Here is a 26,827-nt window from a genome sequence, read left to right on the forward strand (position 1 = left end):
CTGGGAGCTTTTTTGATCATCTCAGTGGTCATTGGTACACTAGGACCCTCAATGGGGGGTTCCTCTCAGAGATCATTGGGGTTCCAGGGGAATTCCACATTAAGAAGTCGCTCATAGTGTTGTTTCCATGCAGCCTTCTTGTCTTCCTCATCAAGGGAGAGTTCACCGGCGTCATTTTTTATGGATTTATCACCACTAACATCTTGGTTGTCACAGCGCATTTGCTTAGCCAGTTTGTAAACAGTCCCTGACTTTGGGTTGATGTTGTGAAATACCTCCTTTCTCAGTTTTAGCATTGTATATGGCATGCTTAGCAGTTTGGCATTGTTGTACGCTTCTCTGCTTCCACCTGCCTTCCAGGTCTTAAAGCATCTCCTCTTCTCCTGTACTGCGTTCTCCACTGTGTCATTCCACTACCAGGTTTGTTTTCTCCATTGGTGTCTAGATGAAAGACCACATATTTCTTGGGCAGTTTCAGTAACTCCTTCCTTCAGTGTTTTCCATAGCTCCTCTATGGTGTTAGCCTGAGCTCCTTCAATCTTGGAAGCAAAAAGTTCGGCAAACTCGGCTTTTGTGTCTGGGTCTTCAAGTTTCCAGTTTTATCTGGGGCTTGAACTGTCGCTTGTACTTACATGGAGCTTTTACCGTCATGTCACACATAATAAGTTTGTGTTGGGAAGCACATTCTTCACCCAGGATGACTTTTACATTTGTGACATACTTTCTGAACCTGCGCCGATATAAGATGTAGTCAATCTGTGTTGAGACTTCTCCAGATTGGTAAGTGACCAGATGTCTGTATTCCTTCTTGAAAACGGAGTTGCCTATCACCAAATCATTTCCTACAGCGAATTCAAGCACTCTTTCACCTTCAGCATTGCGTTGGCCAATGGCATGCCCACCATGAACTTCCACGTATCCGTCTGATTTGCTACCTATGTGGCCATTCCAGTCACATAATATATAAACTTTAAAATATATTTTTATCCACGCAAGACAAAGATCTTTGTTCTTAAGGTAGAGACCGATAGCAACCACGTGATCAGTAAAAATCGTGTATTTTCACGTGAAATTATTTTTTGGAATTCCGTACATCGCCATAGAGTAGTTGAAAAACAAAAAGGGGTTCCGAAAGTACAAGTTGTTGCTGTGACTGAATCGATGATTGAGAGGGTCGTCTCGACGAAAGATATAGAAATTTGGCCATAGTTTAGATTAGGAATACGTCAATGTAATAATAGTGGACTAAATGTTTCGTCCGTGCAGAATGGCACTTTTTACCTCACGAAATTCACCACCATGCATAGCTGCGCTACGTAAACAAAGTTGTTGATGTAGCGTGATCGTGATGCCCGAGTGCTGCGAGTTTCAATACTGTTTATGTAGTCATTGAGAGTTTAAATAAAGTTTCTTCTGAGAAGAGGAATTCGATGGATGCATTCAACGTGGACAACGAAATCATAATTTCGTTTGGTAAGTGAAAAAAAAATGGCAAATTGAATTTGTATTCAACCCACTTTTCCTCTGCTATTTCACAACGCGATTTTATAATAACATCTATAAACGCACAATTTGTAGCTGTTTCATTTTTTGTGCGTTTATGTATTCCATATGTGCCCAAAATATAACTCCTACATGTGCATGTAATTGTAAATGGATGTCATGTATATGCCAGATTTGAAAAAAAAAAATAGGGCTCTCACAAGTTTGAGGGGGGGGGGGGGGTGGGTTGCACTAAAATTCTATTTGGTATAAATGGTAGTATTTATAGTATCTTGAAATTTCATTGACCTAAGAGATATTTCAAATCTGGGGTTTCATGTTTCATGCAATCATGTAGGTCTACAAAACTTTATTTAAAATATTTGTAAAATCACAAGCCCCCCTCATAGGCAAATAAATGTATTGTATGAAAATAAGATATGTATGTCCTTCTCTTGACCCACACTCCGTAAAGGAGACAGGTCTGATAAATCTAGAGTTGACTTGTTTTGATATTATTAGAATGAACAGGCAGTTTATGAAAACATATCTGTCATCTCATATTGTAATATGATAATTATGATGTTTATTCACCTCATTAAGGACCCGGGGGTGGGAGAGTATGTACACTTTAAATAGAAGGTAACTATAACAATATGAAATAAATAACAATCATGCAGATGTACTACTACTGCAAGAGTTCACATTGCTGCACTGCACACATTTAACATACATGTAGTGTTACATATGTAATACTGATTTCAGACAAGATTTTAAAAATTAACATAATAAAATACATGTTATGTGTGTAATTTTCAATATATCAGCATTTTAAAGTTCACTAAACATGCATTGAGACACACAATTTTAAAATTGACATTGTCTGACACAGTATAATTAATGATTAATACTGACTGTGCAAATATTAATTATGATGATTTTTTTCTAAGCATCATCCTAAGGGCCAGTGCAAGTTGAAATGGGCTTCCAGCCAACAACTTCAACAGCAATTTGCCATGAAAATCAGCAAGAAAGGTACAATATTTTCTATCTTAGTAAGATAGAATTTTTCATTTTAACACCAGACATTTATAAAGACAATTCTTAGTATATTAGGTATTCATCTTTTTTTCAATATTTGAATATACAGAATATATTTTTTATAACAGGTACTTCATTTACATTGATGATGTCATATCCCCTGGACCCCACAACTTTACAGGTTACAGAAAAAATTCAAGAACTTCTGCAAAATGTGGGACTTGGATAGAATCAATAATGTATTTGTGAGCCCAGAGCAATGGATATATTGTGCAACATACTAAAGTGTGAATTTAATGGAAAACAAGTACATGTACTCATGTATTACATGTCTTTTTTAAAGACAATAATATTGTATAAATATAGAGGAAGTGTCATTGTTGATTATTCTAAGTTTTTGATATATCAAAATCAGTAAACATTTCTAAATGAAAATAAAATACCAATTTTATAACTTTCATCAATGTGTTTGAATTTCTCATTTTCTAACCTCCCACCCCACTCCCGTTACACACACTCAGTGCATATATACTGTGAATGCAATATGCATGCATTCTAAGTTATCCAAGCGAGTTTTTGTTTCAGTGTGAGACTACAAGTAGGACTCATAAACTTATGAAGAGACATATATATTTGTGAGAGCAAGATAGCTGATATGAGCCTTGAGATCAATGGGTCGAGCCGCGGTGGTGGTCTAGAGGTTAGAGCGTTCGCCCCGCATGCGGAAGGCCAGAGTTCGAATACCGGCCACGACAGACCTGAGTTGTTGAAACAGGTAGTGACAGTTCCATTGCCAAACGCTCAGCATCAGGTGTGAATGTCACTGGTCCTCGGAGATGACCTTCAAAACGGATGCCCAGTGTCACAGTAGATGTGGCACGCTAAAGAACCCTCACTGCTCAATGGGCGTAAGCGCCGAGCAAAGGCCTAAATTTAAAGCCGTTCACCGGTCTTGGTGACGTCTCCATATGAGTAAAAAATTCTCGAGAGAGACGTTAAACAAGATACAATCAATCAATCCATGGGTCGATTGGGTGGAAATCTTTCCATTGATATTAAATATAAAGTTGTTATTTAAACATATTTGGTGCACTATGCTGTATAATCATATCAATTTCTTATAATAGGTAATCGTGTCTGGTTATTATAAAAAAAATGTATGAAAAATAACTAAATATTAATGCAATCATTGTGAGTGCAAAAAGGTCAATCGCAAGAGCACATACATAAATGCATTGGCGGATATAAGGGGTGGGGGGGGGGGGGGGGGGGGGGGGGGGGGGCAACCGGCGCGAGCCCCCCTAAAATTTTCAAGTTTAAAGTAAATCGTGGTCTCTTGTTTAGAGAAATATATACGATAAAAGAAGCCATAATTTCCTCCACTCTCAGAGAAATAAATGTCTGACAAAATCTTTTGATTTATTGAATTACTTTTAGTGGGAGAACTGCTACTTTTTCCAAAAACCCTTAAAATTTGCGTTATTTTATTAATTTCACCTTATTAAAAATGACAGAAAATAATAAAAATGACTACATAGGAGACATATTTTAAGCCCTAAAAAATCTGTAAAATCCAGGAGTTTCTGGGGAATCGCCCCCCCCCCCCCCCCTTTCAAGGCGGCCCCCAGACCCCTGCCTCATACAGTTGCACCCCCCCCCCTCCCAACTTCAATTCCTGATCCGCCCCTGAAATAGCTTATAGAAACCTTATTGTCATGTTCAATTTTGAAAGAGGTAATTTGGGAATGCTTAAACATTCTAAGTTATAAAAAGGGCAGTAGTTTATCTCTGCTGGCTGAATCTTTCTTCTCAATGCACCGAGTGCAATTCATGACGTCAATGTTCCTGCTCATTCTTTCTCCTCCATACCATGCAGTATATTAAAGGGGTTGGGATGTAATGGAGACATTTGTTTTAACAAATATAAATTGTATTTCAATTTTTTGTGGGGATTTTTATTTGGGAAAACTCTTGATATTAATCATCAAATATGATGACGTATGATAAATCTATATTCTGAGTGTAAGTGCACAAAGGTCAACAACGAGAACTACAACAAAATATAAGCTAGTATTGAAATACATACTTTCTGTATTATATTTATTAATTTAAAAAAGGTATTACAAAGAATCTTCGAATTTCAGCAAGCTGTTTTTGATGGATTGTTTACAACATCTTTTAATAACCCTTTTTCTTACGAAAATGTGTAGTTTGTTAAAAGGGGGTGGGGTTAGGAATTTTTTGCTAGTTCCATATTGAACCCCATTATGGTGTATAATTTTTTTCATATATTTTACTTACTAATAGACTGACCACTTAATGAAATAAAATAAGAAATTTGATGGATAATTTTTTTGCAGCTTAAGCAAAGGTATGACCCTGTGTGCAAATATTGTGCACTGTTTTAAGGTAATTGGCCAATGTAGCTCTGTTGAAGTAATGTTGTTGCATGTTAATAATGATTGCTGAACTTGAAATTGATGTGTAATATACAATTATGTGAAAGGTTGTTTGGAACCATATATGACAAGTTATGATCCCTTTTACAATAAAAATGTTATAGCTCTATTTGTATATTGCTCTCTATTTATTTTTCTTCACTTTTTACGCTTTACAAGGACTAAAGAAGGTGTTGTTAAAATCGTCATATTTCTCAAAAACAAGGTCGATTACCTACATTGATTTTTTATTATGTTTTATATCGAAGCTTCATCATAAACATATATCAAAATAAAAAAAATTCAATGGTTAATTTTTTTAGCATCAACCTATCAATCTCTACCTTAAAATCAAGTCAATTATATGTACCTAAAATATGGAGGACAATGTCTCAAAACAATGCCAGGATGTTGTAAATATGCACTCCGGTTGCCATAAAATCTGAACCATAATGGTCAGACCTTTTTAATTTTCAGATTTGACTTAAATTTCAATATCTCGAACTCTTGATTTCTCGAAGTTTTATCAAGGTCCCTTGAACTTTGAGTTATCAAGAATCACCTGTACAACAAAGAAACACAACTCTTGCTACTCAGTATATTCTAAAAGTTGATGGACAATCTGAAAAAAAATCTTTCCAACTTATTAAAGGGTAATGTCAATTTCCTAAAAAAAAAATCTCAAAAAAGGGTCAAAAACTTCTACACAGGTTAACTTTTATAGGAGTATATATCATGGTATGTCCAGAGTAGTTTGACCTCTGACCTTGTGACCTAAAATTCAATAGGGATTATTTACTGTAAGTTTTGTAAGTAAGATGAGGATGCTCAGTAACCATTTACATGAATATATACTGAAATAAACAAGAATACAGTTGCATATAAATCTGCAACCAACAGAGGTTCAAACACAAGGAGACAAACGAGTCCATCACACACGACATTAACAAGAGTACCGCAAACGGTACAAAATCATGTCTACAGACGGACAAACAGACAGGGTGATTCCAATATACCCCCACCCCCCCCCCAACTTCGTTTGCAGGGGTTACAATAATACCCCCGTGAATATGCTTACATAGGTTTTTCTTTTAAAGCCATAATTTGTAGAACTTCGCATTAGGCTTTAACATACTTTCTTTGCATCATATGAATAGAGGGTCTTAATTAGCTTAAAACTGTGACAGGAGGTAGACAGACAAACCAAGAGTTCTGAGTGTAAAATATTCATTTCTGACGATTCCATATCTCTACCAGACCTGGTTCTTAAGTAATACCAATTTTATGTTCTAAGGTCAGAGGTCAAGGTCAGTAGATTCATTTGACCTTGATACTGGTTTGCAGGTCCTGTCATTCTCTTGCTATATCTTAAGATTCCATGTCACTATTAGTCCTGGTTTCAAAGTTATACCAATTTTTATGTTCACGGTCAGAGGTCAAGGTCACTGGAGACACTTGACCTTGATACTAATTAGTAGGCCCTGTCATTCTCTATTCATTTCTGAAGACCCCAGGACTCTATCTATCATATTTATCAAGTTATATCTGTTGAATTTTGGAATTAATTTTTCCCCATAGAGTTCTATGTTAAACCCCACCCCCATTTGATCCCCCCAAAATGTACCCTAACCTCCATCAATCTGAAAACAAAAACATTTCTGCATTCTAGATATATTGGCCTATCCTTGAATATCTATTACTTTCATCCACTGGTTATGGAGAACAGCGTTGGACAGTTTTAGGTGCGAGAAAGAAGCGGAAGAAGAAGCGGAAGATGATTGATTGATTGTGTATATTGTTAAATGTCCCACTCGAGAATATTTCACTCATATGGAGACGTCACCATTGCTGGTGAAGAACTGCAAAATTTAGGCCTATGCTCGGCACTTATGGCCTTTGAGCAGGGAGGGATCTTTATCGTGCCACACCTGCTGTGGCACAGGGCCTTGGTTTTTGCAGTGTCATCTGAAGGACTGCCCTATTTAGTTGCCTCTTATAACAAGCAAGGGGTACTGAGCACCTATTCTAACCCACATCCTCATGGGACGAAAAACAATAATAAGAATAATAAGAACCGAGCAAAAACAATAAGTCTCCAAACTTCGTTTAATAATTGGATCCTCCTGTTCCGACAATATGCACATTTACAAATGGCAATGAAGCATTGTACAAAGTTCCAAGTCTATCCAATAAGCCTTATAGGAGGAGAAGCGTTCACAAGATTTTGTGACAGACAGACGGACGGACGGACAGATGTTAAGACATAGAGGATATCTATATTGCGTGTTTTGATATTTGGTTTATCCAATGAGTTGATATGGTGTATTTATTAGCGAGGCTTGCCGAGCAAATAAATACACCATATCAACAAGTTGGATAAACCAAAATATCAAAATAGGCAATTATAGATGTTCTATTTATCTCATACGTCTTCTTTTCGCCTAATTTTGAGATGATCCCCAGTATGGTAGAAACAGCTGATTGAATTTGTTTTGAATCCGTGGCTCAGACTTCAGTCTTCCTTATGCGGGAAAAAATAGTGCGCTTACAATCCATTGATATACTGTATACAGTACAAAAGGGCATTTTTATAAAAGAAACCATGGATGAAAATTGTTTTAGAAGGGATTATAGTTTATAATTAATAATGGTTTTGCCATTCCAACAAAGTAAAAACTATTGACCGAGTATTTATTTTTTGACGTAGGCCTGACCTTCTGATAAAAGTTTAATGCAGCATTATTAGAATGTTCAACAGTTTACAATGAAAAGTAGAAGTGTTTGTGCATTTGGATTTTATTTACGTAGTTTCTTTGGATCTGAGGGCGAGAGGAAATCCTGAGGCACATTAAATAGGCCTAGGCCTAGTAGTAGTAAGTAAAGCTGTTGAAATTTGTTACATTCAATATGCTCCAGAGAAAAGAGACTGTGCTTGTGAATACTTGGTACCACAGCATGTCGAGGTACTTTCGATTATGCTTGTCCTGTAGGCGGTTGATTCCTTGTCGATGATAATAGTGTGCACATATTTTTGTTTTCTGATCGGAACTTTTTAGTAGTTACGGATCAAGTTGGCATTTTTATGACCGGTAACTTGCATTATGTCAGTGGGGGCAACATCATTTTAATTTTGCTATAAAATAAATTCTAAATGAATACAAAATAACAAGTTATAGGCTTTATTTCATGCGTTGATATGCATAAACACAGAAAATAGGTCATCCAAGAGGGGACAGTGTCAAAAGTAGTTCGGACCGGAAGTGCTTTATCAAACGGGCGTGTGATAAAGCTAATGCTTTATCTCACTTTCAATTACACCACACGTATGAGATAAATTGTTGTACCATAATACATCCCATCTAAAGACGGGTGTATATAAAGACGGGCGTATCAAACTGACTCCCAATGTACCAAGTTTGATGTCTATCCAGCGAAGAGACAATATCTTCCGATGTCCAGTGTGGACTGACCCTCAGTCTAATTGGGGTAATTTACTCTTTACTGGGAACCAATCTCCAAAGTCTGTCCATCAGAGTTCTCAAGATACTGATCAGACAATACTTGGTCTATCAACTGACCGACCAACATACTGACTGACAGATGCAAACCAATATACCCCCCCCCCCTTCTTTTCAAGAGAGACACAAAAATCTGATCTGCAAACAAAAAATTCCATGAAATACACTGTTCATGATCTGTTTGAAATAGCATGATTGATAGCATCACACACAAAATGTTTCAGCCAAAGTCTATTTTCATGCATTTTAATCTATGTACAAATGTACATATATTTCATAGCAATGTTATCTTATATCTAAGCGAATACCAACCCGAATCCCTGCCAGCAAAGGTCCCAGGTTTTCTGATGGCATTATCTTGGTTGCTGTCAACAAATTCTGTATACCCCTCAAACTACATATCAAAATCTGTAATAAGGTACAAAGTTCTATTCATGGTTGTCCAGTTGTAAATATATTTTCCCCTATGTAACATTACTCCAGAAATGATGTATGACAATTTTCAATGAAATATTGTACCAGTACCTTGCACCGTGATCCTGACTCCATATTGGCAATAGGCACTCTGTGTAGCAGTTCCAGTAATGTCTGAAAGCACAAGGCAGCATACTGGTCATCCATATACTCCTTGCTGGACACTCTTCAAAACAGTAATTTTTGTTTCAATTCCTTCCTAATGCAAGAGGCCCATGGGCCACAATGCTAACCTGAAACACCTTGTTCATACAGTGATAAAGAGAAGTTTGAGAACCTAAGACTATAAATCTGTAAACCCCTACTGTGGACTGCTCTGGATCCAGAATCATGGAATGAAAAAATTGAATAATCAAGACAACATGAGTTTTCCATATCAATCAAACAAACTTCCTGAAAGACAGATTTTCTTTTAAGATATCTCTATCATAGGCTTTTTGCAAAATCTTTAATTTATTAGACTTTGTGCATGATATAGATTGAAATGTATCTTCTGTAGGAATTTTATTCACTGGGTGTAATAAAAGATTAGTAAACTATTTGATACTAAAAATGTTATATTTTCTATAAATAATCTTTATTACATAATGCTGTCAGGAGACAGCTGGTATGTCTATAATTCCATAAAGTTCATGATATCAACAATCAATTCATACAAAGTAGCATTATTTTTAAAACTGTGAACATTTTAATTTTGTCATACTAACCAGTTTGCATGTACTTTTTTATCATGCTGCTTAACAAATATTGGCAATTTTCTGATGTTGATACAATAATAGTACATCTGTATTTGTATGTCTGACATCTTTAAAATATACATTTTCTTTGGTTATTGATAGAATTAAAACTATATCAAGTGGAAATTCATACTTCTAGTTTGAACCCATAATAAAGCAAAGAAATATACCTCTAAAAAATCCTAATTTTTTCTATGTAAAAAAAATGAAAAGATTTTTTTGTTGGTAAATGTATCTATAGTGGTGATATATAATAACTTATGCAAAGTAAACTATTTCATTTCACCCAAGATGAAAGGAATAGGTAGAAATTTTAAGTTCATATTAATTCTGGACTGATTTAACTCTCAGCATCTTTGGTTGGCCTTATTTGTATAATGTATGCATTGCACATTCTTCACACATGATCGTAGAGAAAACAATGGCGTTGGTAAGTTTTGAAATAGAGTTCACTGACTGTGTAGCTATAAAAGGAATAAAGACCTATCAGACAAATTTCACTATGCTTGATCATGTGCGAGACATTAAAGGGTAGTTAGATATGCACAGATCCAAGAATTGCTGGAAAAATAGCACATAGTATGCTAATAAGACAGTCACATGCACATAGTATGCTAATAAGACAGTCACATGCACATGGTATGCTAATAAGACAGTCACATGCACATGGTATGCTAATAAGACAGTCACATGCACATGGTATGCTAATAAGACAGTCACATGCACATAGTATGCTAATAAGACAGTCACATGCACATAGTATGCTAATAAGACAGTCACATGCACATAGTATGCTAATAAGACAGTCACATGCACATAGTATGCTAATAAGACAGTCACATGCACTCAGCTCATTCCAGAAAAAAAGTTTTTAAAAAGACAGGCTGTATTTTGAAACTATTTTCCTTTATTTCTCTTCAATTATAGTTTTTTGCATGCATATTAAAAATTGTTTTAGAGCATATGTACCTTTAAACCCATATGTGGTGACAATGTGAAGGGCCTGGGGGACAAAATCTGAACTCATTTGAATCTACACTTCCCGTTATTTAACCCCAACTGTGCCTCCATCCTGCCCCTGAAGGTTCAGGTATTTAAACAAGGGCAATTTTTCATTATAGTTCAACAGATTTCACCCATCTGATTCTTGAGAAGATGATTTTCAAAGATTTATACATAGAGATTTACACATATACAGTATAATCTGTCTAAACCGGCTATGTGTGGTTCCAAAGAAATTGGCCGGTTTGCACAGAGTCCGTAGTGCAGAATGTTGACAATAATGAGAGCTGCTTCCCTTGTATTCACTATCTATGCATACGTGTGTAATGATTGCTAACGTTTTAATATATCACAAAAGAATTCAAAATGTAAAAATATAAATGTCAGTGTTTAATTGTCATTTGAAAAAGTTTCAATTTTTATTAAACAGTTTAAAATCTGGGAATTATTCGCGCAATTTTCTGTTGGAAAATTGACGATTTTGTCTACATCATCGCCGTTATCAAGTGCTACATTATGTACGTTCGTCAAGTTTGTGTTGTGTTCGTTTAAAATTTGTCTTTCCCAGCTTTCATTGTAAATGTATCGCTTTCAACTGTCTCAATTTGTGAAACGGAAACTAATGCAATGCCGAGTGATCGACCGGACATGGCGAGTTGTGCTAACTAACTGCATATCATCACTGTCTGATTCGCCGTAGAGCTCCGAGAAGTCAACGAGGGGAAACCCTGCTTTTGGAAAACATAACGGGATTGTTGCCGATTTTGTTTCATTCCAAGAATGTATCGAATTCATCGATTAATTGAACGTTGTCTTTTAATGTCAGTTCTCGTCTGTCGTTAGGGGGAGCGCCATTACCTCGTGCGTGGTGCTGTCATAATTGAAAAGTGCACTCCCTAAAAATCAGGTTTTATTTTAAACTGATCGAGACTCCTCGCCAGTTGCACTATTTTACTTACCTGTGGCTTCCCTTGAGACACCCTTTGTGTACACCGCGTGTGATCGGCCGAATACGGACAGGTTGGTCATCGTGGGGTGGCAGGTTTAAATGTGATAATTAGAGCTAATTACGAGCAGTTGGGACCTTGTGTACACCGAATACAATTGACCGCAACAATTAGGGTGGTGTATCATCGAGGGGCCGGTTTACACAGGATAATTAAAGTTAATTGATAGCAGTTGGGACTGTGTAAGCCGGCCGATATACAGAATACGCAGTATCCGGAGTACAGGGAATTATTAATAAAGGATTTGTTAAAGAAATGTTAGGGACTATATTTTGTGGCCGGAATTGACAGAGCGCCGGAGTACTCAGAGGCCGATTTGGACAAATTACACTGTATTTTTATCGAGAATTTTGTGGTCCCATCCTGTCCCCAGGGGTCATGATATAGAGCACCATATAGATTCAAACAACCTAAATAATGTCTGCATATCGTCCTTGTCACTCAAGAGAAACAGCTCTTCTAATGGTACACCACAATATTGTGACAGCACTGGATAAAGGTTCTTGTGTTGCCTTGGTGATGCTAGATCTTTCAGCAGCTTTTGATGTTATAGACCATCAAATTCTCATTAAGCGACTGGAGGTATCATTTGGTACTTACATGGATCAAATCTTACTTAACTGGTCGTAATCAGAAAGTGGTCGTAGGAACTGCAAAGTCTAAGGACTTTCTGCTTCCATATGGAGTGCCCCAAGGGTCAGTTCTGGGACCAAGACTTATGCAATGTTTGCAAAACCGATTGGTGAAGTCTGCCGCAGACATCATATCATGTATCATTGCTATGCTGACGATACCCAGGCATACTTAGTTTTTAGACCTACAGATACATGGAATGCTATCTCATCGCGGCTACAGTAATGCTTAGCAGATATAAAATCTTGGATGAACGTCAACCTGCTGAAATTAAACGAAGAAAAAACTGAATTTATAGTGTTTACTTCGAAACATTCAAACGTTTCACCATCTTTTCAACTGTCTTTTGGAAATACCATTATTTCCAACTCGGACTGTGTTCGAAACCTTGGTGTTTTCTTCGACAGTGTAATTTCTTTTAAAAATCATATTAGTTCCATCTCTCATTCTTGTTATTATCATCTACGGAATATTGCACGGATTCGTTCTTTCATCAATGATGATGCCTGCAAGACACTTGTATGTTCTCTTGTGTTATCACGCTTCGACTATGGAAATGCACTATTTAAAGGGCTACCCCAAACAGATCTGAGCAGGCTACAGACAATCCAAAACTCAGCAGCTCGACTTGTTGCCCGGGTCAGGAAGCATGACCATATATCATCGGTGCTTGTGTCCTTGCACTGGCTTCCGGTTGATTCCCGTGTTGAATACAAGATTTTACTACACACATACAAGGCACTAAACAATGTATAACCATAACAAGTTCAAGCCCCATTGACAGTGATGTTTTGTTTTTTTATTTATTTAATTTTTTATTATTCGTTTTATTAACAATAATCATTATACTTAACAACATTTTTTTTCATTATCAAATTAAAGATTAGTACAAAAACATAATAAATGAAACGAGAAATCAGAAACCTAACAATAGATTCAATCAAATGAAATGGCCGGTTCAACTGTTAACTCACGACGACAGACAATTGCAATAGATCACCTGAGTTTACTCAGGTGACCTAAAAATCAAAATATGATTGAAATGGATTGAGAAATAAATCAAATATATAAAAGAATAAATAAAACAAATTATGACTATATATAAAAACAGTAATGACCAACAGATCCTTCAACTATGCATGCAAGTATGAGAGCGGATCTAACATCTAATTTTAATTTGATTGTTGTATTTGCTTCAATTTTAAATCTAGAGAAATCTGCATTCATTTTTTAAACAAAAATTAATAAATTAATAATTATAAATTATTTGTCATATTTCAATTGCCTCTGCCATTTTCCACACCTTCTGTACAAATGTCGATTTCAAATACCCGGATTAGCTTAACCTCGAGTGGATCTAACATCTAATTTAAATTTGATTGTTGTATTTGCTTCAATTTTAAACCTAGAGAAATCTGCATTCATTTTTGAGAGACAAATATTAAAATTTTATAAACACCCCTTCTGTCATATTTCAACTGCCTCCGCCAATTTCCACATCTTCTGTACGAATGTTGATTTCAAATACCCGGATTAGCTTAACCTCTATTGTGGTAAAAAAAAAACTTAGAATTTGCGTAGAATGTACAAGTTATATGCAGGTAGGTCTTTACATTATGCACAGTTCTGATAAACAATTTTGATGAAAACATTTTTATTTGAAAAGAGAAACTTAATTAAACTAATGTAACAAGACAAATAAATTATTCCTAATACAAAAAAAAGGAGGGGGGGAGAAAAAAAGGAGAAAACCAAGGGCAGAGATATACATGTCTCTGCACTTGCTGGAAACTATCAAGAGTGTTAAAATGATATCGGATTTTGCTCTGCATGGTGGTTTTATAATAACTTTTTTCTTTCGATTATTTACAGATATTCACTGTTGGAAGTCCGTCTTAGAGACATTTTGAAATAATTGCTCGAATTTCCAACGTCCACCTCTTTTACATCCCATACTGAAATGACTTGCACATTTTGCAAGGTCTGCTCGTTTCTAAGGGTGTGGTTTGAACGACCTGCACATTTCTTTGGGCGTGGCTTGATCATGTATGGAACTTGAATGAAACGGTTTGTACGGAATGCTGAATGGTCTGCACGAAACGGTGAACAGTCTGCATGGAACGGTGAATGGTTTGCACGGATATACCCGTGGGATCATGAAATTTACAATTTTGGTAGAAGCCCTCCTGCTTTACATCCCTATATATGCATTTAGTTTTTCTTACACATGTGCGGTTGTACAGAAGATCTTTGAAAATTGGTAAATTTTGGTAGTTTTATACTGCCTCTAAGGCTCCAGGGGTGCAAGAGTCCTGAAATTTACAATTTATGTCCTCCTTGTCCTAAAGATGCTTCATACCAAATTTGAAAAGAATTGGAATGGTAGTTATAAGAAGAAGTCAAAAATGTTCATTGTTAATGCATGACACAGATCATATTGCAAGAGTTTACTCAGGTGACCTAAAAACCTGTATTAAGACATTCCCCATCATACATGTATGTGACTGTTTTCGTTTCTCCATTGGAAAGTCTCTTAATACAGGTTTGACAGTATATGATTACAAGTCTAAATATTGTACCTGAAAGTAAGGTTTTCAACACATTGCACTGCTCCTTTTAAAATTTCTTCACTGGTTGTATTTTCCATAATCAGTGGAAATAAAACTCCTTGTGGCCCAAGTAGCACTTCATGAAACTACAAATGAAATTCAATCAAACACTGAACAATGCTAGAGTTGCTCACAGTGAAAACATTTCTAACCATATGGATACTATAAATCACAGACTCTAGCTAGCTAACCTGACTTAATCTATCAACATTTTCATAAACCACCGCTCCCAACGTTTGGAGAATCTCAGCTGTAGCCCAGTGGGATATTCTCTGTATAGCTTTTACTAGAAATTCGGTGGCACTCCACAAAACCTGCTCTTCCATAGACAGCTATAAATAAATATATCAAAATGGATAAATACACCTGTCCAAGGAAAGCAAACATTATTCAAATGATTACTTCCAGAAATTTCAGGTTTTTGCAATGCTAAAGAATAAACTCTGTGTGTATGTACAAATCAACAAAATCCCAAACTCATGTGAAATTTGTAGAATCAAAATGATGCCGCAATATCTGATCAACTACATATGGTGACTAACAATATTACAAAATTTGAAAAAAATCCGTTGAGCAGTTTTGGAGGAGTACGTTGCATCCACAAAGTGGTCCTACAATGTATCATGCACAAATTCAACCAAGTCCCATAGCTCCTGTAAAATTTGTCGAATCAAAATAGCAGTGAAATTTGATCAACTACATTTGGTGACTAACAATCCTACAGAATTTAAACAAAATCCGTTGAGCGGTTTCAGAGGAGTTCCGCATTGCGGTGGGGGACAAAAAAAAATAACTTGATAAAAAATGCTAAAGCATGCGCATGTACATGTATGAATGTGCATTATTTTTTAACTTGCTATTTTGACACACTTATAACTTCTAAATTTCTTGCAAATATGTGCATGCAAGTGTGCTGAATTTCAATTGGATTACACTAAATCATGTATATTATACTGATTTGTTTCATTATGAAATATTTACCTTCTGGTGTGTCCAGGGGTCCGTGTTTGCCCAACTATCTATTTTGTATTGCTTATAGGAGTTATGAGATTGATCAGTGTTCGTTATCTTCGCATTTCATTCACTAAATCTTTTTTCTTATATTTCTTTTGAAACTGACATTGCTTTCATCATGGACAATGAATACATGTTTGTTGCAAACTAGTTTGATTCGGCTTTTTAGTACTACAGGTCTTCGTAATGATTGATGGAAATTTTTAGTACTAGCTATACCTGTGTAATCATTAATTACCAAATATGGAACGTCATTAAGGTCAAAGGGTGGATTGGCTGTTCTGTTTAACGTAACGAATAGGTCAATCATAGGATATTTTAGTACTTAAATCTACTTTATACTTTTAAACAAGAGGCCCATGGGCCACATCGCTCACCTGAGTTACCTTGGCCCATATTTAAAGATTTTCACTACATTTTCGCATATAAAACTTTGATCCCTATTGTAGTCCCAACTTACCCCCCAGGGGCCATGATGTTTACAAACTTTAATCTGCACTATGTCAGGAAGCTTTCATGTAAATGTAAACTTTAATGGCCCATTGGTTCTTGAGAAGAAGATTTTTCAAGATTTTCCCTATATATTTGTATGGAAAACTTTGATCCCCTATTGTGGCCCCATCCTACCCCCGGGGGCCATAATTTTTACAAACTTGAATCTGCACAATATCAAATGTCAGGAAGCTTTCATGTAAATTTCTACTTTCCTGGCCCAGTGGTTCTTGAGAAGATTTTAAAAGATATTCCCTATATATTTGTATTTAAAACTTTAATCCCCTATTGTGGCCCCATCCTACCCCCGGGGGTCATGATTTTTACAAACTTGAATCTGCACTGTCAGGAAGCTTTCATGCAAATTTGTACTTTCCTGGCCCATTGGTTTTTAAGAAGATTTTAAAGATTTTATCAAGTCAAAAATGTAATTTTAAAAAGTTTACAGACGGACAACAACAGGCGATCAGAAAAGCTCACTTGAGCTTTCAGCTCAGGTGAGCTAAAAAGAGAGTTATCTAAATCCGTAATGATTTCTAATAATGTTTTAACATAATTTGGAAGTTTTGAAGGTCAAACAATAATTGCAAATTTGGGAATACTCATTATGGCTAAAATAAGGAATGCAAGGTCAGAGCCTTGCAACGAGGGAAACGAAGTGTATTTCAATCAATCATACAACAGAAAATATCTCATCGATTTTTACTGGACTAGATCTTAAGTATGTCCAATAACACTTTCACTACTGTAGTTTTTGAATGACGAACCCTTACAAGTAGAATTGCTTTTAATGCTAGAAGTAAGGATGGTACAAGGTGTTTTATTACATATGTCTCATTTTCAATTCTTGAATCTTCATAAAATATTTGTTAATTTGAAATAAGATACTATTATATAGCAATTACAAAAGGTCCACAGGCCTTATAGGTCACCTGAGTGTTATCTAAAAGTATCACTAGCTCCAAGAGCTATGGAACCTATCATGATTTTCCTGTTCTGCATATTTATCAAAGATAAATTCTAATATTCAGCAGCAATATAAAACAAGATTTGTTCTTAAAACACAAATTCTCCTGAAAAATCCCATACTAATGAAAGACTTTACATGTTATATAAATGACTATATTTTGGACCTTTGGTTGTGAAATTCACAATTTTGGTACATCCTTTTTTGCTTCTCCTAAATATGCATTTAGTTTTCATATAGTATCAAAGTTTCCCAGTTCACTTTCGGAAGGTTGGTGGTCTCTTCCCAGTCTCTCCCCAGGTACATTGTATCTGGGTTCTCTCTTCCACCAATAAAAAACTGGGTGCCACCAGATAACTGAAAAATTGTGGAGTGTGGCAAAAACATCAATCAATCAATCAATCATACAGTGTCAGCAAAGTTAAAGAAGTCTTTCAAATGACAAAGACAATAATCACTATAATAATTTTGGCCCCATCCTGGAACTAAAACCCCAACCCAATGGGATCATGAAAGGATATCCACTCCTTCTAAATATCCATTTAGTTTCAATTTAGTATCAATAGCATTCAAGAAGATATCATCTAACAAATTTTTCACACATAAGCACTACATACCAAGTTTAGTCCCACCCTGGAGTCAGAACCTATACCATAGGGATCATGATAATTACAATTTTGGTAGAGGCCTTCCTGCTTTACATGAAAATGCATTTAGCTTTCCTTGCAAATGTGCAGTTGTAGATTTTGAAAATTGGTCAATTTTTGGCAGTTTTGCCCCGCTCCTAAAGCCCTGGGGGTGCAGGAGTTCTGAAATTTACAATTTATTTCCCCCTTGTCCCAAAGATTTGCAAAGAATTGGAACTGAAATTTAATGTTCAATTGTTAACACAAAATGGACGATGACAGATGAATACCAATAGCAATATGTCATCTGAGTGATTTCGGTGACCTAAAAATGAAAGTGGGTTGATTGAATCTGACACCTTTATATTATTGCATACACTGTACCAAAGATTGACAATCATGAAAGTCTGTTGCAGATAAAGTAGGAGAACACTTCTGGGGTACATAATGATGTTAGAAATCACAAAACAGCAAAATATAATATACATTTTAAAGATATATACTGTAAAGGACTTTAATTTCGCGGGGCTAAAATTTTGCGATTTTTATCGTTTGGTATTTCAATGGTTTAAATTTTGTGCATAAAAAATCCCTTCGAATAGTTGGTGTTTACTCCCTATTTCATGCTTACTATGATTACCTCCCAAATCTTGTATAAAACATTGTATATATATGTATTTACCTTCAGATAAGTGTTCACCATTGCTGATAATAAGAGTTTTCCCTTAAGCTATAAAATAAATACTACCACTTGTAATTATAAGTTATGCTTATTTTTAATTCCTGAGGTCGTGTTTATTTTTGAATCCCAGAGGTCATTTACATTTGTCAGTGATGTCATCTTGATTCCCTGAACCTTTATTTTTAAGAAATAAGATACTATTTTAAAATATCTATCGCGATATAAATAAGGGTTAGTCACATGATCAAATTTGATCATGTACCAACCCATATTTATATCCCAATAGATATTTTAAAATGATACCTTATTACTTATATTTACATTTTTGACCGATAACCATTGCTGAATTGTGTTAACAACACGTTTCCATACATTTCACATTGTTGACCTAAATAACGCTTCGTTCAAAATGACAAAAACACAAAACAAAATTCCATCAAATGAAGAACTGTTTTAATTATTAAGATCGACGCTCAATATTTGGAAGATTTTGACTAGTCTTCAAATAAAAAAACCAAGCATTAAAAACATCCTTCCAAAAAACATTGCTTTTAACACATAATTGTTCCACAATAAAACTATCTCCAAAGTCATATAATTTCTTTAAAATATCATTTCCATACATGGCAAAAAAAATATTCATCCATGGTTTCTGACAGTTGGACCTAGTAAGCCTTTTAATCCAAGAGCATTTCAATGATGTAATAAAATTGCTTATATCAACCATCTTGATACCACCCGATATATAGTCTTGTGTTATCACAGACCTCTTAACTTTATCTACACTAGATTTCCATAGGAATTCAAAAATAATTTTGTATAAATAAGAGATTGTTTCTTTCTTTGGAGTAGGAAGTGATATAAACAAATGATTCAATTTTGGAATAAGCAAGATTTTAATGACAGTAGCCCGCCCAATGGGAGTAAGAATCCTTCTTTTCCACTGTTCAGTAAGAGCAACGATTTTTGGTATTTGAATTCCATAAACTTTATAATTTTATATGCTAAACAATACATATTTATCTGTTTAATGCAGAATAAAGAACCAAATCTTGTTAGATTACTATGTCACTTAAAGTTTAAATATCATGTAGAGAAATATGCTGCAATTCAAGCATTTAAAATACATAACTTTGATAAAATATGGATGAAGTGGGAAAATATTTTTGCAATTGAGTAATTAATACTACATGTACTTGTCATTATTTTTAGTACATGTATTATTGTTATTATTATTACTTTCACTATTGTACAGCAAGTAACCTAAACCACAGGGAGATGTATGCATGTATGAAAGGTATGTTTGTGTAAGTGTTTGATGTATGAAACCAAAAAAATAAATAAATTATAAAAAAAAAAAAAAAAAAAAAGATCGACGCTCAAAAGCAAGTATATCAACAAAGACATATTATAAATTAACTCAGGAGTATATGATTGAAAACTCTTCCTTATGTGAACAAATTGGTAATTTTGGAAAAACTGTTAAAAATGTATTGTGAAAGGGGGTGCAAAATATTGCAGTTTTGATGCACCTTTGAAAGTTGAAGACGCAGTTGTTGAAGACCCACTTTGAAATATATTCTGTGGACATTACAGAGTCAACAGAAGGCTGAGGTGGAGGAACATGAAGAACAGGGCGGCAGTCGTCAGGTGTAGGCAAATCATTTATAGACAGGACAGAGGATGCAGATGATCTCCTGAAAGAACTGACATCGCAGAGGAAGTGGAAGTGCACAAAGGTAATTGGGACGATTTTGATTTGGATTTGTACTTGTTGACATACATGAGCTCATTGAACGCTTCTATTGACTCGATAAATTTCTGTTATAGATTTTCAATGACGCCTCACCTCCAGGCAGTGTGGTGTGTAGGTCTTAATGCACTTTGACGACTTACAAATATCGACCATAAATCCTGTGAATGACCTTTTTGCTAAATCAAAGTTGCCTAATTCAGCCATTGTTTACATAAGGGTGACCAGGGTGTAGCAGACGAAATTTTAGACATACATTAGTAAGACATTGTTTTGCATGTTTTGCAGAAATGTTTTTATTATTGATGAAAGTCCACTGCTTGGAATACAAATAAATTCATAAATACATTTTTTGATGTTGATTTCATCTATTGATAGACTTCTGTAGTAAGTGGAAGCAATCACTAGATGTGTATTGCCTTAATAAAAATAGTACCTGTTACCTACTTTTAACAAATGTTCATACGCACAGCCGTGACCTTTGTTGATCCCGTATAGGTATTTATACACTGATAGATATGTATTGCTCGTAATAAATAGTGTTATATAAAAGAAAACAGTTGAAAATCTAAATATTGTTAAATAAACAACAACTTGGGTTTTGTGAATTAACCACATGTTAATCAATTGATAGCTTGGGTATAATAATTGATTCAGAGTGCTGACTAAACAAGATCACAGCCAAACTATTACCATGCATTTTAAAAACAAAAGTGTTAAGGATGATAATTCCCAAAATATCTATGCTCGACCAACATCAAAAGTAGGAATCGCGTTGTAATCAAAAAATGTAGTCATTGAATAAAGGTAAAATTTCCTGAATATGTAATGAATGTACATAATAAAGATTACTTCGTCAATTATAAACTTCAGCAAATATTTTTAAATATGCAATATCAAGTACAGATATAGACTGAGCTAGAATCATTATATGTTAATTTTAATGAACCAATATACTTTGAACAGAAGTGCACTTTGCAATGGTTTTATTTTTGCAATCATCAATATAATTGCAAATATAGCAAAAAATAAAACCCAAGCGAATATTTCCCCCTTTACAGTAATAAAACTGAACTGTCTTTCTGTAAGACCAATTCAACTTAATTAGTAGATTATCATCCGGGGTCACAAAAAAAATATGGTGCAGGTGGGAGGATTTTATGTTTTAATTTTCATTTTCCGAGAGAAAAAAATCAATGACAAAAGGCATCACACAAAGTGTTAAACAAGTCAACATTCAAAGAATACTTGGCAGAAGATATGAAACCAACATTCTGTGACTTTAATTATTCCCTCATGTCACTGGGAAACAAGTTTGATTGAAATCGTAACTTTTGCGAAATTAAAAAAAATCGGGGTGAGCCCTTTTTTGAGGGGCGGGCGGGGATAATAATCTATCAATTAATTTTAATTGGCCTAAACTACAGGTATCAATTAACTTCTTCACAAATTCTCCTCAGCATCTAGCTACAGATATCTCACCGGCAATTATTTTCACTACATATTACTATATAGGGGAAAAACTGATGACAAATAACGCTGTTGAAAATGTGCTATCTTTACCTGTTTTGTCTGCTAACACCAGAAAGACAACACCTTACACAGCATTTCCTAAATTTTTTACAAACAAGACTACCCTCAAATCCACAAGTTTTTCACATGTGTGACAGTGTAAACAGCCATAGTGCACCTCAGGAAGTAGCCTAAGCTACCAACATCAAATATTTCCTTTGTAAACAATTGATTATTTCTACAAATTACACAAAATTTATTAATCAGGGATACAAAAATTAGAGATGGGCAATCGGGGAAAAAACATTAATCGATGATTGGATTAATCGGATGTACCTTTTCGATTGATTAATGGAAAAATAATCAAATTCTAATGATTTCAAATTTATGGCATAAATATATTAAATTTACGATGTGAATCGTTTCAGTTATAGCGACCGACAATCGAAAGTCGGCGACAATCGGTACATCACTAACAAAAATTAAGAGAAAAATAGCACATGAAGAAAACTATTCTTTTAAATATGCATGAAAGTATAATTGATAAAGTTTTATCATTTCGATTGGACAATTACCAGTGTGATACCTACATGCACAGCTACTTTTCTTTCAGTTTCCACTTTTTATTCTGAGCAAATCATAATTCTGGTGTGTATAAGACTTATAAATAGTTCATCCCTACACGGGTCTATGTTTCACAAACATTAAACAAATAATCAGAATTTAAATATTCCAGTAATTTCAAAACAATTTTAAAATTCTAATCCCTGAAATTTTACTTGTTGTTTTGCTGTTAGGCTGTGAATAATCTGGCATGCTTTAACAGATATCTGCTCCTCAAAAACTGGTATTATTCTGCAGACATGCTGGATCAATTTGTTTGCATCCTGAAAAGGAACATTCTTAAATTAATCATTGGTTGCTTGTGGGGAAACTTTTAAAAGAGATTTTCTATGTAGACCTAGTTCATGCATGCAGTCAAACAGCAAATGCTTTTGCTAATGAAAATTAGTGAGATTCAGTTCATCATGAGGTCTAGTGTATACTAGGGCTGAAACGATTCACCGAAATATCGATACTGTTCAATATAAACCCTCGATTCAATGTTCAATTCATTGCCTCGATTTTCGGTGCAATACGCTTATTACAAACTGGTTCAGTAGAATACATCAGGTTCGGCCTGTAATGATTTTGTTACCTGCATGAGGGGCCAAATAGCATTAAATAACGTTCAGACTGTTGTTTACCTTGAGTCTTACGAAAATGATAATAAACTTAATCAATTTAAACTACAGAGTCAACATGCATCTTATCATTTGGCAATTTGGAAACATTTTGCTTTTAAAATTATGCATGTGAATCTTGGTAATTAAACTTTTCTTCAATGTTATTATTGGTTTCTTCTGTAAATTGTATCGTATTGAAAGTATTGAATCGTGACATAAGTATTGCAATATGTATCGTATCGTCAAGGGGGCGTATCGTTTCAGCCCTAGTGTATACAATGAGAATTCAAGATTTAGCAGCACATTGATCTAAGAAAATCATGTAAAATTATTCCAAAACAAAAATATGGTTACCAAAGCAGACAGATAAGAGAGACATGCTTAATTTCTTACAAAGTACATTCATCATGATCACCTTTGCAATCAGCACAGTGGTGTACACTTTTCCACACAAAGTCAAGAGTAGGGGTGGATCCAAAAAAATTCCAAAAGGAGATGGGGGACCCAAGTTGGTAAATTTTGGGTCCAAAAAGGAGGGGAGTGTTGAAGACTCAACAAGGCAAAAATGCCTATTTTTGTTAACAAGAGGCTTGAGGCATTATCGATCACCTGAGTATAAGTTAAACACATCATTAGCCCCAAGGGCTATGAAATATAGAATAGTTGTTTTTAGACCCATCCATGAATCAAGACCATGCAATTGTGAAATTTAAAAATTTTGGTACGCCATTTTCTGCTTTACATATGTAAGACTCTAAAGTGCGATGGTCGCTCCATAGTGCGATGGTCACGCCAAAGTGCGATGGTTTGTTAACGTTACGGATGCCAAAGTCCGATGGTGCTGAGTTCAATAACGTTTGTGACGTCGCGTCATTGTGACGTCATTCTTAACATCTTTCAAAATGTTTTATTATACACCAGTCAAAGACAGGACGTATTATGATATGGTGACCGTGTCCGTCTTAGCACGAAACGTCCATAGGGGCGAAACATCCCGAATTCGTTTTCAAAATGAATCGTTGCTCCCCCCCTGTCTCAATTTATTGACAGAATGAGAGCCCTGCAAGTTGCAACACATTTAAACAAGGAATGTGTCAAGAGGCTTCTGACTTGGAAAGAAGCTATGGAAAGGAAAGGACTGAGAGTGAATGCAGGCAAAACCAAGATCATGATCTGCGGTACAGGTCTTGACCTACTTCAGGACTCAGGCAGCTTCCCATGTGCTGTCTGTCGTACAGGTGTAGGCAGCAATAATATTTTCTGCAATGGCTGCAAGCACTGGGTGCACAAGAAATGCAGTGGGCTCATGCGCCTGTCTGTGGACCCTGACTTCAGATGTTCAAGATGCAGAGGAACTGTTCGCCCTCTTGACGGCAGGCCGCAGAGTGATATCCAAGTTGGTATGGACAAGTTGGAGGTTGTAGGCTCCTTCTGCTACCTCGGAGACATGCTTTCCGCAGCTGGTGGCTGTGACCTTGCAGCCACTACGCGTGTGAAGACTGCTTGGAAAAAGTTCAGGGAGCTGCTACCAGTCCTGACATCACGCCACCTGTCGTATAAGACCCGTGGTCGAGTGTATAACACCTGTGTACGGAGCGCTATGCTCAATGACAGTGAGACTTGGGCACTGACCAAGCCAAATCTTCATCGCCTACTACGCAATGACAGGGCCATGATAAGACAGATCTGTAACATCAAGCCTGAAGATATGGCCACTGTAAGTTCAACTGAATTGCTGGGGCGGCTTGGCATCGACGACCTCGACCTCATCTTAAGGGAAAGGAGACTCCGCTGGTATGGCCACGTTGTCAGATCCAGCAGTGCAGTCAAGTGCGCTCTAAATATACAAGTTCCTGGGAGACGTAGAGTTGGTCGGCCAATGCTATCTTGGAGAGAGCTGACGGAGAATGATCATAGAGAATGGAAGCTCTCAACTGCCGACCCTCAAGACTGGAAAGAATGGAGATCTGAGGTGAGATCTGCCATGCGTGCAGCCAACCAGATACCTGGAAGGGGGCCCACTAGTGTGGACACTACCCGTGATACTGCACGGAAATAAAAAGGAACCGACAACAACAACAATTAGTACCAGTAGTTCATACCGAGCAAAGCTCGAACAGGCTGAAGGCCCATCCGCGAAGCAAGGCTCTAAAGGTAACATGTATGTAAAAGAAAAAAAATATGAGAAAATCAGCAAAGGAATAGAGATAATCTCTACATACGTTCACTGAAAATTTTGTGATCCATATGGGTCCATATGCCGCCATATTGTTTTGTGATCCATATGGGTCCATATGCCGCCATATTGTTATGTTCATAATTGAGTTGCTTCTACAGTTATTCGTGTTTTAATTTTGAATGCCAAAAATACAAGATTGACGTGTAATTTGTAATTCAAACACTCAGTTTGTTAAAAATGAATGATATGATTATTATTGTTACAGTTTTTAACCAATCATCATATAGAAAAGAGTAATGTGACTAAATAGATGAACGGGAGTTTCTTTAAATGAATACGATATATTTACGCTTACCTTTACACCACTTTGAATTTATTAGTTAATCTTTGTTCAGTTTCAACTGTCTTTTAAATTGCAAACGGGATGTATTGTTGTTGTTTATAATTGTTTGATTTGAAAGACGAAGAAAAAATAGTCTACATGTGACGTCACAATGCACGATTTACGTCGGCTGGTGCTATTTTCCCGCCTTAAAGGAATAGGCGGATCATGTAATTATCCTCATAATTTCATAAGTAATACATATTTTTAAATGAATTATAATTTAACAGAATTATGATTATCACTTGGGACACGCCAATGACCATTTCATGCTTCGCTCGGTCCAACGGTTACACCGTATATGTATTATGTTTTTAAAACTACTGATAATTTTTACTTTTGTGTGTTTTACTTTCGTATCATCACAGTTGCAGACAGGGTTGGCAAAAAAGTGGTCAATATGAGTATTGACCGGGCCGGTGGTCAATACTGGTTAAAACCGGTCAATACTGGTTAATACTGGTCGATTGAAGATTATTTGGTCATTATAGTCTGTATTATTTATTCTAAATGTTGAAGTGACCATTATGGTAAATATACTGTAATGCATAATATGCACTATCAGTTTATAATGTACTTATAAGTCATAATATTAAATAAATAATGTACAATTGACTCTGTTGAATTGGGGAAGATGTAAAAGTTTCTGTTCAAATTCCTTAGTTTAACAAGAGAACTACCTATACAAGTATTGTTTCATCAATCTTCATTTTAACTGTTGAATAAACATTTGAGGGGGTGTGTTGGTGATGTTTTCATAACAATAACAGGCACACTGGTCATCTCTGGTCCCAGCCTATCCTTATTAACACCTGTCAACTCTGCTTCCTGTGCTCAGGTAATGTCCAGCTACCTTTCATTCTTAATCTGTCCAGGTCTGTTACCAATCTTCAAGCTATGCTATAGAACTGTGACCCTCTGGTAGGTACTGAAGATATTTCGGTCAGTTTCAACAAACCAAATATATTTAACTTATGAAATTACATTTGATTATCTAATGAAAAATATTAATCAACAATTAATCCATATAATGAAAAGACTTAATTTATCTTT

At 35.6% G+C, this 26,827-nt stretch overlaps 1 protein-coding gene and 1 long non-coding RNA gene across 8 annotated transcripts in view; one reads left to right on the top strand and one right to left on the bottom strand.

Moving 5' to 3' along the window:
- The window catches only part of LOC125649523 (HEAT repeat-containing protein 6-like), a 158,239-nt gene that overhangs the window by 131,017 nt on the left and 395 nt on the right, over positions 1-26,827 (bottom strand). For all 6 annotated transcript variants that reach the window (XR_008800191.1, XR_008800190.1, XR_008800189.1 and 3 more), the window contains exons 2-6: positions 22,767-22,874; positions 15,133-15,273; positions 14,912-15,027; positions 9,005-9,119; positions 8,792-8,887 (exon numbers count right to left, since the gene is read on the bottom strand). Coding sequence is in view for 2 of the 6 variants with exons in the window: in XM_048877095.2 (XP_048733052.1) it covers positions 8,792-8,887; positions 9,005-9,119; positions 14,912-15,027; positions 15,133-15,273; positions 22,767-22,874 (576 nt within the window). In the remaining 4 variants the exon portion in view is untranslated. The remainder of the gene's footprint in view (positions 1-8,791; positions 8,888-9,004; positions 9,120-14,911; positions 15,028-15,132; positions 15,274-22,766; positions 22,875-26,827) is intronic.
- On the top strand, positions 1,060-2,979 carry LOC125649651 (uncharacterized). Of its 2 annotated transcripts, XR_007360774.2 has the most exons (3): positions 1,060-1,473; positions 2,433-2,517; positions 2,652-2,979. It is a non-coding gene; the product is annotated as an uncharacterized LOC125649651 (long non-coding RNA). The 2 variants fall into 2 exon arrangements; XR_008800193.1 differs by lacking the exon at positions 1,060-1,473 and having other exon boundaries at positions 1,764-2,517.

Source organism: Ostrea edulis, chromosome 1, assembly GCF_947568905.1.
Source record: "Ostrea edulis chromosome 1, xbOstEdul1.1, whole genome shotgun sequence".
Taxonomy (NCBI): Eukaryota; Metazoa; Mollusca; class Bivalvia; order Ostreida; family Ostreidae; genus Ostrea; species Ostrea edulis.